The sequence below is a fragment of the Lipotes vexillifer genome, unplaced genomic scaffold (assembly GCF_000442215.2).
Source record: "Lipotes vexillifer unplaced genomic scaffold, Lipotes_vexillifer_v1.1 scaffold534, whole genome shotgun sequence".
In the NCBI taxonomy this organism is placed as follows: Eukaryota; Metazoa; Chordata; class Mammalia; order Artiodactyla; family Lipotidae; genus Lipotes; species Lipotes vexillifer.
Window position 1 is genome coordinate 4,149,218 of NW_006787833.1, and position 17,563 is coordinate 4,166,780.

At 40.5% G+C, this 17,563-nt stretch overlaps 1 protein-coding gene across 1 annotated transcript in view; it reads right to left on the reverse strand.

The window, feature by feature from the left end:
- MCM10 (minichromosome maintenance 10 replication initiation factor) overlaps nucleotides 1–17,494 on the reverse strand; it is a 32,703-nt gene extending 15,209 nt beyond the window's left edge. The window contains exons 1-8 of the mRNA XM_007460905.1: nucleotides 17,488–17,494; nucleotides 11,058–11,399; nucleotides 10,147–10,251; nucleotides 9,865–10,002; nucleotides 8,049–8,220; nucleotides 5,869–6,034; nucleotides 3,990–4,157; nucleotides 2,635–2,751 (exon numbers count right to left, since the gene is read on the reverse strand). Coding sequence (XP_007460967.1) covers nucleotides 2,635–2,751; nucleotides 3,990–4,157; nucleotides 5,869–6,034; nucleotides 8,049–8,220; nucleotides 9,865–10,002; nucleotides 10,147–10,251; nucleotides 11,058–11,399; nucleotides 17,488–17,494 — 1,215 coding nt within the window. The remainder of the gene's footprint in view (nucleotides 1–2,634; nucleotides 2,752–3,989; nucleotides 4,158–5,868; nucleotides 6,035–8,048; nucleotides 8,221–9,864; nucleotides 10,003–10,146; nucleotides 10,252–11,057; nucleotides 11,400–17,487) is intronic.
- Nucleotides 17,495–17,563: the final 69 nt, after the last annotated feature.

A 17,563-nucleotide genomic window follows, 5' to 3' on the forward strand; every position in this document is an offset into this window, starting at 1 on the left:
GAAGAGCGGCTGCATCAGCATTAGGGAGACAGGCCGGGGACAACGTTAAGAGACACAGCTCCTTTCTCCCAGTCTCACAGAGAGCTGTTCTGCGGGCAGAAGCCTCCCTGCTGACCCCCGAGACCATTCTTGATGCACAGCTAAGCAGCAACTTAAAAGTTCTTTTCCTAGGTAAGGATGGTGGGGTGGGGATAAATTGGGAGATTGGGATTGACATACACACACTACTACATATAAAATACATAACTGTAAGAGCCTGCTGTAGAGCACAGGGAACTCTACTTAATACTCTGTAAGGGCCTATATGGGAAAAGAATCTAAAAAGAGTGGATATATGTATTGATATATGTATAACTGATTCACTTTGCTGTACACCTGAAACCAACACAACACTGTAAGTCAACTCTACGCCAATAAAAATTAAAAACAAAAAGCGGGGTTGGTGGGAGAAGTTCTTCCCCTAAACTCCTCTGAACACACTACTTGGGTGAAAGAAAAAGTGGCATCATTCACTGCCTTTGCCCTCTTTCTACAATGGAAGTAAAATCAGCTTCTAGGATGAACCTTGAAAGGCTTATGCTACGGGCTTCCCTGGTGGCACAGTGGTTAAGAATCCGTCTGCCAGTGCAGGGGACATGGATTCGAGTCCTGGTCCGGGAAGATCCCACATGCCATAAGCCCATGTGCCACAACTACTGAGCCTGCATTCTAGAGCCCGAGAGCCACAAATACTGAGCCCGCGTGCTGCAACTACTGAAGCCAAGCGCCTAGAGCCCGTGCTCCGCAACAAGAGAAGCCATCGCAATGAGAAGCCTGTGCACTGCAACGAAGAGTAGCCCCCGCTCGCTGCAACTAGAGAAAGCCCACGGGCAGCAACAAAGACCCAACGCAGCCAAAAATAAAATAAATAAATTTATTTAAAAAAAAGAAAAGAAAAGGTTATGCTAAGCGAAAGAAGTCAGACACAAAGGTCCCATGTTGTATGATTCCTTTTATGGCATATATCTAGAGACAGAAAGCAGATTACAGGTCACCAGGGAAGTGATTATTTAATAGGTAGGGTTTGTTTTTATGGGGTGTTAAAAAGGTTTGGAAGTTAGAAGACGCTGGTGGTTGCACAACAAAGCGAATACACTTAATATTACTGACGTGTACATTTTAAAATCGTCTATTATATATAATGTGAATTTTACCTCAATAAAAGTTAAAAAATAAAACAAAATCAGTTTCTAGTGAGGTTTTCTGTTTCTCTGGTTGACTCTTGGACGAATGCTACCCTTTCAGTGAAAGGAACAAAGAGAAACTCCGAAGTATTATCCTATTGGGTGAACCTCAGAGATGGTGGCAGTGGCGTTTTAAGTGATTTGTCAAGTACTCCCCGAGACCTCTTTTTCCAACTATCTCCTTCCTTCCTATGTCCTGCTCACTAGTTCATCTGTTAGACAAGAATGAGGGAAATAAAAAGAGATGAAACCAGAATCTGTCATTTAATCCTTTCAAAGACCTCTAAGAAGTACCCTTAGATGGATAGTATCCACTGGGATGGCTGCAATCAAAGGCAGACAATAACAAGTGCTGGCCAGGATGTGGAGGAACTAGAACACTTACATACTGCTGGGGAGAAAGTAAAAGTCACTTTTGAAACCAGTTGGTGGTTCCTCAAAAGCCTAAACATAGAGTTACCATAAGACCCAGCAATTCTATCCTAGGCATATATATATATATACCCGAGGGAACTGAAAATGGACATCCACACAAAAACCTGTACATGAATGTTTACAGCAGCATTGCCTGTAACAGTCAAATGCAAAACAACCCAAATGTCCATCAACCAATGAATGGATAAAAAGAGTGTGGTCATCAATGAAATATTATTCAACCATAAAAAGGAATGAAGTGTTAATAAATGGCTTTGTAGCATGGATATAGCACAGATGAATCTTAAAAGCATTATGCTAAGTGAAAGAAGCCAGACACAAAAGGCACATATTATACAATTCCATTGTATGAAATGTCCAGAATAGGCAAATCTATAGAGACAGAAAGTAGATTAGTGGTTGCCAGGACTTGGGGAGAGAGAAGAATGGGGAATGACTGCTAATGGAAATGGGTTTTTTGGAAGGGTACTGAAAATGTTCTGAAATTACATAGTGGTGATGGTTGCACAACTCTCTGAATATATTAAAAGTTACTAAATTGTGCACTTCAGAATTGTGAATTGTCTGGTATGTGAATTCTATCTCAATAAAGCTTTTATTTATTTTTTTTAAAAGAAAGCTCTAAGAAAAGGTATAACAGAGTTAGGTATTGACTAAAAAAAGGTTTCAGTGTATTTCATCATTAGCGTTTAATCTCCAGCACTAGAAAGAATTGAGGGCAAATTAAAATTCTCTTTCTTATACCTCCTAGTCAGCTAGCAATAAAAGATCACTTTCCTACGAGGTTAAATCTTTCCCCCACCCTCAGCTTTGTAAACTGGCCATTATTAACCACACATTCAATTTTCTTACTTTGATGTTTCCTGTTATGTAGGAAACTCAGTTCCAAACAGGTCATTACAGGTAAAGTACCTATAATTTATTCCTATTAGTTTCTGTCTTTAGCAAAAACCACCCCAACAAAGCTGAAACCTACCAAATTCACAGTCTGTGTACACGGTTCTCCATTCTTCTTCTTTGCTTTACAGGTTCCCAGGTCAAGAGCTTCCCCCATAATTAAGATCTTTTGAGGATGATCAATAGATAAGCACACCTGTAAAAAAAAGGGGGAGTTGGAGTTAAAAGCAGACAAAGGTATGGCCTTTCAACAGCAAGAATGGATATAACAGCAGTTGGCACGAGTTAAGAAGTTTTTTATCCTTTTTATCAGTGCACTGGAATTTGAAGCCAGTGCTCCATAAGACAGCTGTAGAAATGGGAGGTGTACAAGACACATTTAGTTCTACACCCACTACCTATTTTCTCCTGTGTCTTTGCTATCAGAATCCAAACGCTCAGCCTTAGATGATGGATCCAGTTCCCAGTTTTCCCAGCATTCTTTGTAGCCAGTGGTGGTCATGTGACTCCACTCAGCAGGAGTCAGCAGGGAAGGTAGCTCGGAAAGCTTCTGCTTTCCTTTAAAAGCAGAGCAAGGAGCCTGGCTCACTTCCTGCCTTGAATGGAAATATGATGGCTAGAGCTTCACGGCCATCTTGTGACTAAGAGGAAAAGGCTGAGAGACTCATGGACACCAGCCCTGGCATCACCATACTGCCTATGTCTGGATTTTTTATTATGTAAGAAAAACAGACCCCAGGGTTTACTATGAAAAAGAAACTGTAGTGAAATTTTTCTGTTATTTGTAGCCAAACACCTTCTTAACCAATAAATGAAGATTTGCTGCCCTTCTCTATGAAAGCAAGGAATGAAATAACTTAGTCTCTCACTCCTTGTGATATAATAATCTGTCTACAACAGAAGCAGTAACTTCTTGCTGGCTTGAGTGGAGAAACTGTTGCTATTCATACTATATCTAAGTTTGCAATTTACTAGAGAATCAGTAGGTAGTACCCAAACTCTAATGATGCTTGAGAAGATGAAAATTCACCTTAAAAATGAAAATTCACAAGCTGCAGCTATGATTGTACTAACAAATGGAACACAGTTCTCTCAACTATAAACCCTTGGCTTCTCGATGCCATCATGGAAATTCATGGGAGATCTAAGGGAATCTGAGCCCAAGAGTTGAAAGAATTACAGGAACCTTGGAACGAACTTGAAAAGATATAATGAAAGAAGTTGCTACAAAATACTCTAGAGTAGTCTGAAATTCAGAATATTGGTGGGTGAGTGGAAGATGAATAAACAAAAAACCAGTTTAATGGAGACAAAAGAATATAAAAGCTTGACTTATTACCTGGAGGTAGACCAATATAAATGTTTTTGATAGAACTCAGCTAAGTTATAAAGACAAAAAAAAAAAAAAAAAAAATCAAGGAAACAGAGTCTTACCTCCTCTGAACCATCCTTGGGCTTCATGGGGTTCGCGTTGAGCAGCCCTACGACGGTACCCTGTTCAGTCTTCCAGAGTTCTTTGTGAACCTCTCCAAACAGGAACAGTGACACGTACCGCGTCAGGTCACGAAGATCATTCAGTCGCCAGATGCTAAATGTTTTCCCCTGGAGCAAACATTTATTCTTATTTTTAATAAATTTTGAACAATGGGTTACAATGTCTCCATTTACTGTTCGAGTGTTCTACTGTGGAAAAATATCTAAGTATAACCCACCCTGAATATGTAATCATCAGAATGTCTGTTAATTATAAATTAATCATTTCTCTAGGTTTTGGTATGACTCTTCTCATTTTAGAAATGAAGGTGAAGAAAGGCAAGCCAATAGCAAACTTGTTACTAGCAGATACAAACTATGATATATAAAATATTTAAACAACAAGGACTACTACTGTATAGCACAGGGAACTATATTTAATATCCTGTAATAAACCATAATGGGAAAGAATATGAAAAAGAATATATATATATATGCATAACTGGATCACTTTGCTGTACACCAAAAACTAACACATTGTAAATCAACTATACTTCAATAAAAAAAAGAACTTACTGATATAAATATAGTAAATATTATTTAGCACTGATTATGTTATTAATATTAATAAGGAGGTTTCAGCTTAATGTTTCTAAATCTTTCCTTAGCTTAGAAGAAAAAAGCATCATTTAAAGAAAACTAGTTGTATTTAACTGTAAAATTTTGGAAATACTATGACATATCAACAAGTGCAACTCAAAATGCTGCCCACTTATAATATGAACATCTTCCATGTTTACAGATTATTTTTTTAAACAAAATAATTCACACAACATTAAATCAAGCTATTTCAGAGGCAGCCCAGTGTGGGTATGGTTACAGGTTACTGTGAGCTATCGCCTAGACTCAAGTATTCTAATTATTCTCCCAAGGATTTGTACAGAGTTCAGATAAATTTCACACCTATTATTTCCATGTCATTATAGCCAGTAGTGATGCAATTAGGAACTTAACCAAATGAAAACCAGACTTGTTCACATTTAGCGAGATAGAACAGGGCTAGAGCAGGATTCAGAATCTGAAACTCAAGCCCTCGTGTCAGAGCTCATAAAAAAATCTAAGGTTGGCCAAGATCTAAATTGGTGAATGAATTAGTTTTGAGCAAGATTATTTGCAGTATTTTAGAGATAGCCTTTGAATCAAAAGCCAGTTCCTTCATTTTACAGGTAAGGAAATGGAGGTCCTCAAAGAAAGATTCAGGGCCACCCTAAGGCCACAACTCCTGCTAAATGGAGAATGAGGCTTAGCATCCAGATTTTCTGACTTGTCAGGCCATAAAATAATTTTCCTGTTATGCCTCAGTCAACTGTTATTTTAAAACTTGCTAGATCTTTTGTAATATCCATCAAATTAAATACACCATACTGTACTGGCACAAGTCAGCAATTTCAGGACTTTTGCAATTGACATCTTACACCTAGTAAAGCTTCCAAAGGATCTGTGAACTCAGCCTCTTTGAGGACCTGCTTCCCTTGCACAAAAGGGACTGCAGTGTCATAGGGGTTTCTACATGCATCAACAAACAATGGCAAGTGACATAAGAATGACATGGACAGTAAAAAGCCCAAGAAGCCTGTACAACCAGATGTTCTTTAAGTAGGGTCTTCCTTACACATCTCCCCCTCAGGTACCAACCCAACGATGGTGTGGCAACTTGGGAACTTATTAGCAATGACTTCAAAATGAAATACTGATGGGCTCTGGGTAACAAATCAAGAACATATGAGTCCCCACTGTCAATCTGTGATGAAACAGCTGAGAAATCAATAAAATGGCTTACGCTGTTAGAACTCTGTGGAGTGATTTTCTTCAATATAACCCCAAATGTCACCCAGTCTATTTCTTCCAGCTTCTCACTTGCCACCTTTTCCTTGAGCTGAGATAGTCTGATCAGTCTTCGGCCAGTCATTTTCTTGTTCATTTCTGTGGAGGATACTCGAGGCTTCCTGGGTCAAGAAACCAGAGATTCGTAGATTATTATTCTAAGAAGAGATTATCTGGCACTGTAGCAAATTGGTTAGCAGAGATGTAATTGGCAGAAATCTCTAAAGCACCTGTTTTCAGGGAGGTGCAGTTATGTAGTAATGGACAAGGCACATATTTTTACAGCAGATAAAAATGAGATAATTTTGGGACTTCCCTGGCGGTCCAGTGGTTAAGACTCTGTGCTTCCACTGCAGGGGGTACGGGTTTGATCTCTGGTCAGGGAACTAAGATCCCACATGGCGCAAAGTGCGGCAGAAAAAAAAAAAAAAAGAGAGAGAGAGAGATAATTTTAAAAGCTAGGTTTGCTTTTCCTTGGATCTAGAACTGGGACCTCTGCAGAAAATAAAGATCACAAATTCTTTAAGTTCTTATCTAATATAAAGTTATAATATCCTTTTAAAAATAATCTCGACTTTAATACAAAATCATGAATTGCTTAAGTAAATAAGATATTTCAATTCCATCAATTCTGTAAGAATTTCAGAAGTTCTACTATTTCTAATTAGTTTTCTTTAAGCCAACCTTTTCACATAATAAATAAAAGCTTTGAACCTAGCTTCAATTAATATATTCCTTTTCCTAATGAGTGGCTAAAAACTCATGAATTTCCAAATTGTTTTTCTCTAGTAGAATATTAACATCTGTTCCATGTTTGATCATATTACATATTCAAGGACAAGAGAAAACAGGAAAAAACATGATTTCTGACTCTTTCAGAAATCTTCTGGAATAGAAAGTCCAAGAGCTACCCCTGAACAATGAAGAATATTCAGGAGGGAAACACTGACATAGGTGAAGAAATCCTTTCTTAGCCTGATTTCTGTAAGTTAATAGGTTACTATCAGGCAGTGATCCTTCAGAGTAGTTTCAGGTTCTGTGGTTCAGGTAGAACAATTATAGAGACTCAAACAATTCTGCAATCCGCTAAATTTGTAGGCCCCTCAGAAGCTCTGGCCGAGTGTTTCAACTTCATCTACTTCCATTCAGTTCAAACGTTCAGCACGCTCACATCAGCAACATCTTTCATTATCTGTAGGGAGTTTGAACTGGGAAAGGCAGTATCACCTCAGGAGGGCCACGTTTACCTCGAAAAAGAACCCTGAGCCCCCTCAATGAGCTTTTACTGTATTCCGTCCTTCCGACGCTGTCTCAAATGTAATTAAGATACTGATTTTTCCCCCAATTTTGGAGAGTACGGAGTCTTTACAATAAACTTCTACTGCATGTTAGCAGTCACTTGTTCTCCCCCCTGCTTAATAATAAATAATAAACTATTTAAGAGCTTAGCAGTTTTGTTTTAGATTGACAGCTCAGGTCTTCTAGAGGGGTTGCACCTGGCTACTTAGATAGACAGTACTAAAGGCAATTGGGTTTCAGAGTAAGGGTTACTGCTCTGCCCTGGGCTTTAAGAGCAGTAATAATGGAGATGCAAGGCAGGAGTGATGCAGAGCACAGAAGATTTAAAAGTCCAGGCTTTTCCCTGAACTGATCCTGGGATTTATTCCTATTTTAACTGAATATCTTAATTTCTCCATGGAACAGATACACAGAATATAAATTGGCCTTAAAAGTTATCAGGAAAAAAAAGAGCACAGCTATTTCTCTTAACATCAACTGTAAGAAGATGCTACTATCCTGGTTAAACTGTATATATCTTTAGGTGTTTAAAAATAGTCTCTATCACTGTTTCCATCAGTTTCTGATTAAATACAGTACTTATTATTTACTGATCTCCTTTTTATGAACATATATCTTTTATTCTTTACACAGCAAGAGAAAGTTTTCCTTATTCATATGTAAATATATGAGTCAAACCCAGTGCGGTTGGCCTAGTATGGTCAAGTTCAAGAGCTGTAGGTCTTATGCAGATCTGCGGTACAAACACACTACTTCTGGAAGGCCAGGTCCCTAGGAAGGAGGAAGAGGCATCTAGTGGGGCCTATGAGCAGAGTGAGAGGCCCGTTAGTTACTGACCTGAGCCTCAGGCCAGAGAAGGCTTCCACAGAGACTGTCTGAGTTGTTTCCCCAGAGCTCCTGTGGGTCCCTGCACTCTGATCCCTCGTCATCCCACCAGGCTTGTTCCCAGGAGTTGTTCGGAGTGGTTGGGAGGGTGCACTTGTCATCCTGAAAGATGAGCTTTGGGGCTCTAAACAATGAACATAAAAATTAAAAAGAAAACCACACTGATAACTAAACATTAAATGGAATTGTTTCTTTTTTTAATCAACATATGCAATAACCAAATCTTGAGAGAATAAAAGAAGCCCACAGGACCATTTCTGTACTACCCCGAGATCTCTGCAGTGTGGTCCAAAGAGCTTGCTGTGTATGAAAATGTTTTATAGCACCGCTGTCCAGTGTGGAGGCCACCAGCCACAGGTGGGCATTGATCACCTGAAACTGACTGGTGTAGCTAAGGAAATGAATGCCTAATTTAATCTACTTAGCCACATGCAGCCAGTGGCTGCTGCAGCAGTGCTGCTCTAAAACACTGTTCCTCTGGGCAAAGCCATTTACTGAGTATTCACCATATACAGCGCACTGCAGAAGATTCCATAAGGGAGGTACAGACCTCCTATAGAAATCAGTAATTAGTGGAGATGTGTGCACAGGTCAGATTCTACCTGAAAAACATCCAAAGTTAGCTCCCCTTTGTTTTCTTATCTCTTGTTTCATTTCATTTCAATCCATTCCATTGTACTTGGGGGGGGGATAATTAGGGGGCCCAGGGTATTCTGACATGGTTACTTTTCGTATTTTACAAGCATTTGATAATACTCCTGAGGGTCAGAAAGCTTGGGTACTCTCCTTAATAAAATCTCTCTCTCTCTTAAATAAGATTGTTGTTTACCTTCAAAGCGACTTTGGATCACTTCTCGCAAGCCAGGGGCCAGGACAACCCTAGAACTTTAGAATCTCCAGAAACCATGCCCTTGCCCCATCCCTTCAAAACCCAACTTTGGACATTGCCTAATAAAACACCTTAGTAATATACCAAAGGTCCTAAGGGGATAAACACTATTAATAAGTGAATACATGGAATATATAATTTGTTGTTAAATAAATATGAACACTAGGAGCCTACAGCTATTCTGTCCTATTGAGCCATATGTATCATACTGTAATGAAAAGGGCCTCTCTGAACATGTGTGATCAATAAAATGTTGCTTACTCTAAACTATGTTATCTCCAGACCATTTTGTCTTAGACCTTCCAAAGAATAATCACTTTGGGCAAAAAGGCAGTACGACAAAACCAATAGAGCTTATAAATCCTTTTCATTTTATTTTGTGTGTATATACGTACGGGCTGAAATAGGATTTTGAGTACCATTCTATACTCCTGGCAAAGAAGCCTTTTCTAAAGAATGGACCTCCTGGTTTAAAACAACCTGGCTTCAAATAAAACTTGATCATTTTATAAGGGGATCAGTCTCACAGCCTGAAGATTAAATCTCTAGACTGCTAGCATAAGAACTCAACCCAGTGGTTATACCAGACTATAATTCAAGTCAACTACAGGACTATAAGAGCTAAAAAAATATTGAATCCACTAAGCATTTAGTTAAATATCTATTCTCTACCTAAGGATTTTCTAAGCACTTTGAGATGTAGAGAAAGATTAGGAAGTATAGCATATGGTTTCCATCCCAGGAAACTTACTTTTCTCAATGGGCAGGTAAGATACACCAAAACACACACACACATACACACATATATATGACGTTGCCAAAATATACTGCAAACAGAACCCAAGCAGTGAGAAACCAGGGAGGCCTCAAGTACTATACCTGCAGGTGAAACCTTTGGTGTCCGAGCCACCCGCTTGGGTTTTGGTAGAGTAGGGACGTCAAGCTCCGCAGAAAAGCACGATGACTCCTGAATTCTCTGAACTTTCTTCTCCTTAAGAGGGGGACGTGGAGACTTATCTACTTGATTAAAAGTAAAAGAAATTAGTAAAGAAAATTTAGAAAGGGGCTCAAAAACCGTTTTACCAGGAGTTGGATGCAGAAGTAATGTTATAATTTCTTCGTAAGAGAAATGCACACTATCCTTAGAATTAGTCTGATTACCTGGGGTTTTATGCAGACGGGCTGGACTTGCAGGCTGTTTAATTGTAGCTAGTTTCAGCTGTTCTTGTAAGGACTTCATTTGCTCTTGCAACTTCCTTAATTCATCTAGGGAAGAAAAACATATTGATTTAAGAACCAGACCAAAGGAAATATTACACATGATGAAAGTGCTGAAATGATTTTTGATGTCCACCCATCACCTCCACAACCTTGAGACCCACAATAGAATCACATACCGAAAACTCACAATTAACTTTTGCACTTCGAAGGGGTCCCCTCAGAGAAAGAAACATGATTATTTCTAGTAATCAAATCTCTAATACCAAAGCTGGTTATGAATTTGTACTACTGACAGATAATCACAGATACATGTCCATGGTTGATAGGTTCTTAAGAGTCAAGAAATGATTACATTTATTTCGTAAATCAAGTACCATACTTAATATAATAAATGCTGGCTCCTGTATTAGAAGAGATAGCCCATTGATTAGAGCAGAATTTTACTGTAATTTAAGAATATATAAGAAAGATGCCAGGAATAAGAAAATGGCAGTCCTCAATGTGAGTGTTCAGAAATGGTCTTCTGCTGAAGTAGAATGTGTAGCTGCTTTGTAGTCTTGTCCCTGGCTCCCTTTGCTAAATCCTGAAGTATTATTTTTCTGTAATAAGCGTGAGAAATGTTAGAGCCATTCTGCGAAGGATCAGTCACACCTGGCTGACCCTGATATAAGGGGGCCTCTGTACCCTCCGATGCTGGCTTTAAATGCTCGCTCCACTAACCCGTACAATGTTCTTGGCAAAGTCATTTATCTCTACCCCTGACTCGGCAGCTATTTTGAGGAAAGCTGTCAGATGGGTGGTCTTCATCAGGGCTACTGTAAAGGAATTAGAGAAAGCAAGTGGTAGGGCACCTTGCAATTCCTGATTAGTTTTCCCTTGACTGGGGGCAGGAACAGGGAGGACCCTGTTGTTCGTTGAATGCGATGTAGGAGCTTCTTCCTCATCTGCTAAGTCATCCACCTCTCCAAAGAGAGCATCCAAATTCTCCTTTTGGTCTTCAGCCTTTTCCACTTCACCCTCATCAGCCTCCTCTGTGTAAGATTCACCATCACCATCAGCATCAAAGAGCTCATCGAATGCATCAGGTTCACCATCTTGCTGGGTCAAGGGCTGACTCTCTTCTGAATTACAGTCCAAGGCCGACTCATTCTCCTCCAGCAGAGCGGTCAGCAGAGACAAATCATCCTCCTCCCCTATGGGAAAAAGAAGAAAAAGCAAAGAAAGAAAGCCTACCTGTGAAAAACAGCCATTGACAAGCAGAGTTAAAACATTCAACATTCATAAGGCAGGTAAAATGACTCGGCAGGCTCACCATTTTGCCTGGTATAAGTACTGTTCTTGTTTCTACCTCTGCTCTCCCGCAGTGCTTCTTGGAGGGCACTGGGCTAAGAAGGCAGGAGCCAGTACCTGCTTAGTGACCACCGTGGGCCACAGCCACTGGGCTAGACCTGTTCACCTGTGCTACTTCAGCTAATCAGACACTTCCTGCAAACGAAATTCAACCCACAAGGGAATAACGGAAAAACACGCTAAGTATACATTTAGGTTCTAGATGGATATATTCCCTCACTTTTTAATCATGTGAGCAATTTTTAAAAACTATAGAAAGTTACAAAGCATTATATTAAATGTATTCATATCCTGTCACCGAGAATTAGCCATCATTAACATTTTATCATGTTTGCTTTTAGCTTTTACATTAAATGGTTGGGAAAAAAAAAGTTTAAGAGGTTTATCACGTCAAATTTTGTCCCAACTCCTTACCACTGGCTGGCTCCAGGCCCCATTGCAATCACTGTCATAATTTTGCTATATCACTAGAGGCCATTCTTCATACTTTTAACATAAATATATAAGTATTCATTAACATAGTATTCGGTTGCTTTAAAAATCTTTATATAGATTATTTCATACTGTACGTGTTACTCCTATCCTGGTTTCATTCAACATTGCATGTAAGATTCATCCAAATCAAAATATAGTTGTAGTTTATTTCTTTCAACTGCTGTATAGTATTCCACGGTAAGACTGTATCACATTTTACTCACCCATTTTCCAATAAAGGCCATTTTCCAATAAATGGGCTAGTTCTATTTTTTTCCCACTACAAACTAGGCTGCAAGCACGTATCTACCTTCCTGTACATTTGTGAGAGTTTCTCCCTACTACCTCACCAACATCTGGTACATCATCTAAGATGTTCTGCTAATCTGATGAATGATTTTAAAAGGTAGCTTGCTGCTTTGATTGGCATTTTCAGGATTACTGGTGAGGTAGAGAACTGCTTATCTTTACTGGCCAGTTGGATTTCTTCTTTCTTGATTTATCTGTTTATTTTGTTTGCTCATTTTTTTCCCTATTTGGGCATGATTCCCTTATAAAATCAGAGGCATTTAAAGCAGAAACATTAAGAATATGTGATGCACCCCCTTGCTGGAAAGACAGGGGCTGAAACCTAAAGAGGTTAAGGGTCTGTTCAGGATCACATGGTGAAACAGGTCAGCACAGGAGCCTGGGTTAGGATGGAGATCTCTAGACCAGTAAACCAATATGCTTTCCACTGCTCTATGCTCCCTTACCAGAAGGAAATGAGCCAAAAGCCAAACTCAAGGCCTAGAATCTGATGAAAGAGTCTAAAGCTTAAAGTCAGAGGTTGCCTAACGATTAGTCTGAATTGCTTAGTCAACAAAGACTCCAAGACTGCAGGGTGCAGCAAGAGAGAAGAGCCCATGAGACTCCCTAGGCGCCAGCTGAGATCACCACACCCCCAAACGGAGCCAAGAGGCCCTCCTCTCTCTCCTGTTCCAAGCTGCTGTAAAGAGCACACCCTGGAAGAGGCTTGGGCCCGCACCACTGGGAGCCACAGGTGAAAAAGGCTGCCTAGTGGCTCCACACTCTGGGCCTTGAACCCTTCTTTTCATGAGAGAACCAGGGCTGATCCCGTGATGCCTTCCATCCCAGTTTACCTCGGTCACCACCCCAAATCATCTGTCTTCTCCATGTTATACTGACCCCATCTTCCACCATCCTTGCTCCCAAACTCCTGGGATCTGCTCTCTGGACCCAACAGAATCTACTACCAGCCCATTTCCTATATCTTCAGTTGCTCTTACAACAAAAATCTGCTCCCAAACTCCTGGGATCTGCTCTCTGGACCCAAGAGAATCTACTACCAGCCCATTTCCTATATCTTCAGTTGCTCTTACAACAAAAATCTGCTCCCAAACTCCTGGGATCTGCTCTCTGGACCCAACAGAATCTACTACCAGCCCATTTCCTAGATCTTCAGTTGCTCTTACAACAAAAATCTGGCTGCCCTGTGACCCTATTGAGTGGAAGTTCTTTAATCATCCACACTGCAAATGATGGAACAGTGTCCAGCACGCACTAAGCATGCAATAGATATCTGGTGATCAACTCCAGGGTTCTGACGTCTTCTTTGCTTATCCCTGTTCACTCTAGAACCTTTTAACTTTCTTTTTTTTTTTTGTGGTACGCAGGCCTCTCACTGTTGCGGCCTCTCCCGTTGCAGAGCACAGGCTCCGGAAGCGCAGGCTCAGCGGCCATGGCTCACGGGCCCAGCCGCTCCGCGGCATGTGGGATCTTCCCGGACTGGGGCAAGAACCTGTGTCCCCTGCATCGGCAGGCGGACTCTCAACCACTGCGCCACCAGGGAAGCCCCCTCTTAACTTTCTTCAAGCCACAGTTCATGACAGGTTTTTTTCATCAAGATCCCCTCCTGGTTGCTGTCACCGACTGATTTCCCTTTGGATGCCTCCCTCTTCCCCTCCATCTCTACTGCTGTCACCACTCTCAGTCACTACAACCTGCACAAGGATGATCCAGCCAATGCCTTCGTCTCTCGGTTTCCTGACCTCATCTTCAGTGGTCCTGTCCTCCCCTCATCTTAGCCACTTACTCCCAAGGTCATTCTGTGTCATCACAGCAAAGGTACAGCCTACCTCTGAGATCCTGATTTCAAGCATCCCACTCTGATCCCCACATCCTATCCTTCCGCCAACTCACTCTAGTGCTCCCATCACCATCTCCTCCACTTTATTAAGATGCCCAAATCAAAACTACACTGTGCTATCAACTCACACAGGTCAGAATGGCTATCATCAAAAAACCTACAAACAGGGCTTCCCTGGTGGCACAGTGGTTGAGAGTCCGCCTGCCGATGTGGGGGACACGGGTTCGTGCCCCGGTCCGGGAAGATCCCACATGTCGTGGAGCGGCTGGGCCCGTGAGCCATGGCCGCTGAGCCTGCGCGTCCTGAGCCTGTGCTCCACAACGGGAGAGGCCATAGCAGTGGGAGGCCCGCGTACTGCAAAAAAAAACAAAAACAAAAACAAAAAATCTACAAACAATAAATGCTGGAGAGGGTGTGGAGAAAAGGGAACCCTCTTGCACTGTTGGTGGGAATGCAAATTGATACCACCACTATGGAGAACAGTATGGAGGTTCCTTAAAAAACTAAAAATAGAATTATCATGTGGCCTAGCAATCCCACCTCTGGGTATATACCCTGAGAAAACCGTAATTCAAAAAGAGTAATGTACCACAATGTTCACTGCAGCTCTATTTACAATAGCCGAGACATGGAAGCAACCTAAATGTCCATTAACAGAGGAATGGATAAAGAAGATGTGGTACATATATATATTCAATACAATGGAATATTATTCAGCAATAAAAAAGAACAAAATAATGCCATTTGCAGCAACATGGATGGACCTAGAGATTGTCATAGTGAGTGAAGTAAATCAGACACAGAAAGACAAATATCATATGATATCACTTATATGTGGAATCTAAAAAACAAGGGTACAGATGAACTTATTTACAAAACAGAAGTAGAGTCACAGATGGAGAAAACAAACTTATGGTTGCCAGGGATAATGGGGGTGGGTGGAGGGATAAATTGGGAGATTGGGACTGACATATACACGTTGCTATATATAAAATAGATAACTAATAAGAACTTGCTGTATAGTACAGGGAACTCTACTCAATATTCTGTAATGGCCTATATGGGAAAAGAATCTTAAGAAAAAAAAATAGAAAGAGTGGATATATATATAACTGATTCACTTTGCAGCACACCTGAAACTAAACAACATTATAAATCAACTCTTCTCCAATAAAAGTTAAAAAAAAAAAAAGATGTCCAAATCCATCGACCCTCCTACAGTGTTTTCACCACCCTCATACCCCATCTCCTCACTTTGGATCCATGTTCTATCATTATAATTACTGCCTTCTAAAGCTTCTTAACTCCCCTGCTTGTCTCTCTTGCCCTCATGGTTCTTAACCCTGATGAAATCTGAGAGGCCACCACCTCCCTGCCTGCACTCCAGCTGGTGAACTTTCCTGAACAAAGACCCACCACCATGACTGGTTTATCTTTAAATATACACCCACCAATAACAAACGGGTAGTCAATACTGCTTAAAAATCCTCACACTTCCCTGATACACTTGCTTTCCTGTTCTCTAACTCCTTCACACGTCTCTCCTTAAACCTCTGATGCCCTCTCCTCCCACTTAAATCTTGGCTGATTGATCTTGTTTCATATTTTATAGGAAAAAACATAGAAGCAATCAGACTTCATCATCTTTCACTACCAAACCTGAACCTGTATTCTCTGCTTTTCCTCCAGCGACGACAGATGAAGTGTCGAGTCCTATTTCTGGCCCATTCCTCCATTCAGGCACTGGTTCCCACTACTTTCAGCTTCTCCAGGACTTCAGGTGACAATCACCAGCTCTCTCCCACATCACCGGTTCTTCCCTGTCTCCTGGCACATTCCTCTCAGCATCCAAGCTCATTCCAGCGTCTCCCATCTTACCAACTACCTGATATTTTCCTACTTGTTTTTTTATCATCTTGCTCTCTCTCTACTAGCATGTAAACATGGATGTTGTTCAACAGGACCTAGCACCAAGAAACTTTTTGATTTCGTCTGTACTGGACCAAACTATGAAGCCATGCCAACCAAATGAGACTTTTTTTAGATACAGTGATTTCTGAGAGAACATGGACCCATTCACCACTTCTTCTCATGACCACCTCATAGCAAAAAGTTACACTTTGTATTATATCAATGGCTCTGTAGGTAATTTGGTGATTTTAAGAAATAGGAAACTATCATTATACCAATGGTACAATCAAGCTCACATATTATCACAGTGCAATGAATTTCAATGTTTGGTTTTAATTTTTTTAAAAGGCAAAGTGTAACAAACTTGGGCTTTAAAATTACCAGCCAGAGTACACCTGAAACTAACACAACACTGTACATCAACTATACTCCAATAAAAATTTTGAAAAATAATAAACAAAATTACACAACCAGAAAAATAATGCATTTTACTTGTTAGGGTCTCCTCACAGCCAGCACAATCATTTTTGTGCTGCTCTCAGGCTAAGCTCTGCTAATTAGAGCAACATCACTTTGCTAGGTAAATATTTTGCACACATCCCTGCAAGATGAACAAAATTTAAAAGCACTATAAGAATTTAAGTCAGAGCTAGACTAAAACCACCTGAACAGATTTCAATATCAAATGTGAACTCCGACGTGAGGCTGCCTGGGTTCAAATCCCTGCCTCTGACAGTTTCACTTGTGACAAGTCACTCAGACATCTGTCTTCCTGTCTATAAAATAGTTGCTGTGAGGGTAAAATCAGTTAATACAGTCATCTCTGGTATCCACAGGGCATGTGTTCCAGGATCCCACATGGATCCCAAAATCCATAGATGCTCAAGTCCCTTATATAAAATAGCGTAGTATTTGAATATAAGCTATGCACATCCTCCCGTACACTTTAAATCACCTCTAGGTGATTTATAATACCTAATATAATGAAAATGCTATGTAAATACTTGCCGGCTCTCAGCAAATTCAAGTTTTGTTTTTTGGAAGTTTCTGGATTTTTTTCTCGAATATTTTCTATGTGCAGTTGGTTGAATCCGCAGATATGGAAGGCCAACTATATACGTAAGATCTTCGAGCAGTGCTTGGCATATTGTAAGTACATGTCAACTACCATTATTATGAAAGACAATCAGTGCTGTCAGGAACAGAAATCTCACCTGATTAAAACAAATAACATTCACTGACTGAAGTGAGATTTCTTTTGAAACACTCAGACAGTGCTTGAGGGGAGGGCAGCTATTTTCACTATTTTATAAGTGGAATAAGTAACAACAAGCCCATGAACACAAGAGTGCTTTTCCATGAAAGAAAGAGGAACTGAGAAAACGGCCAGGACTCACCATCCATGCTGTCAAGAGAACAGTGGAGATGGAGAGCTGTGAGGCAGGATCAGGTGCCCAGGAGATGGCAGGAATG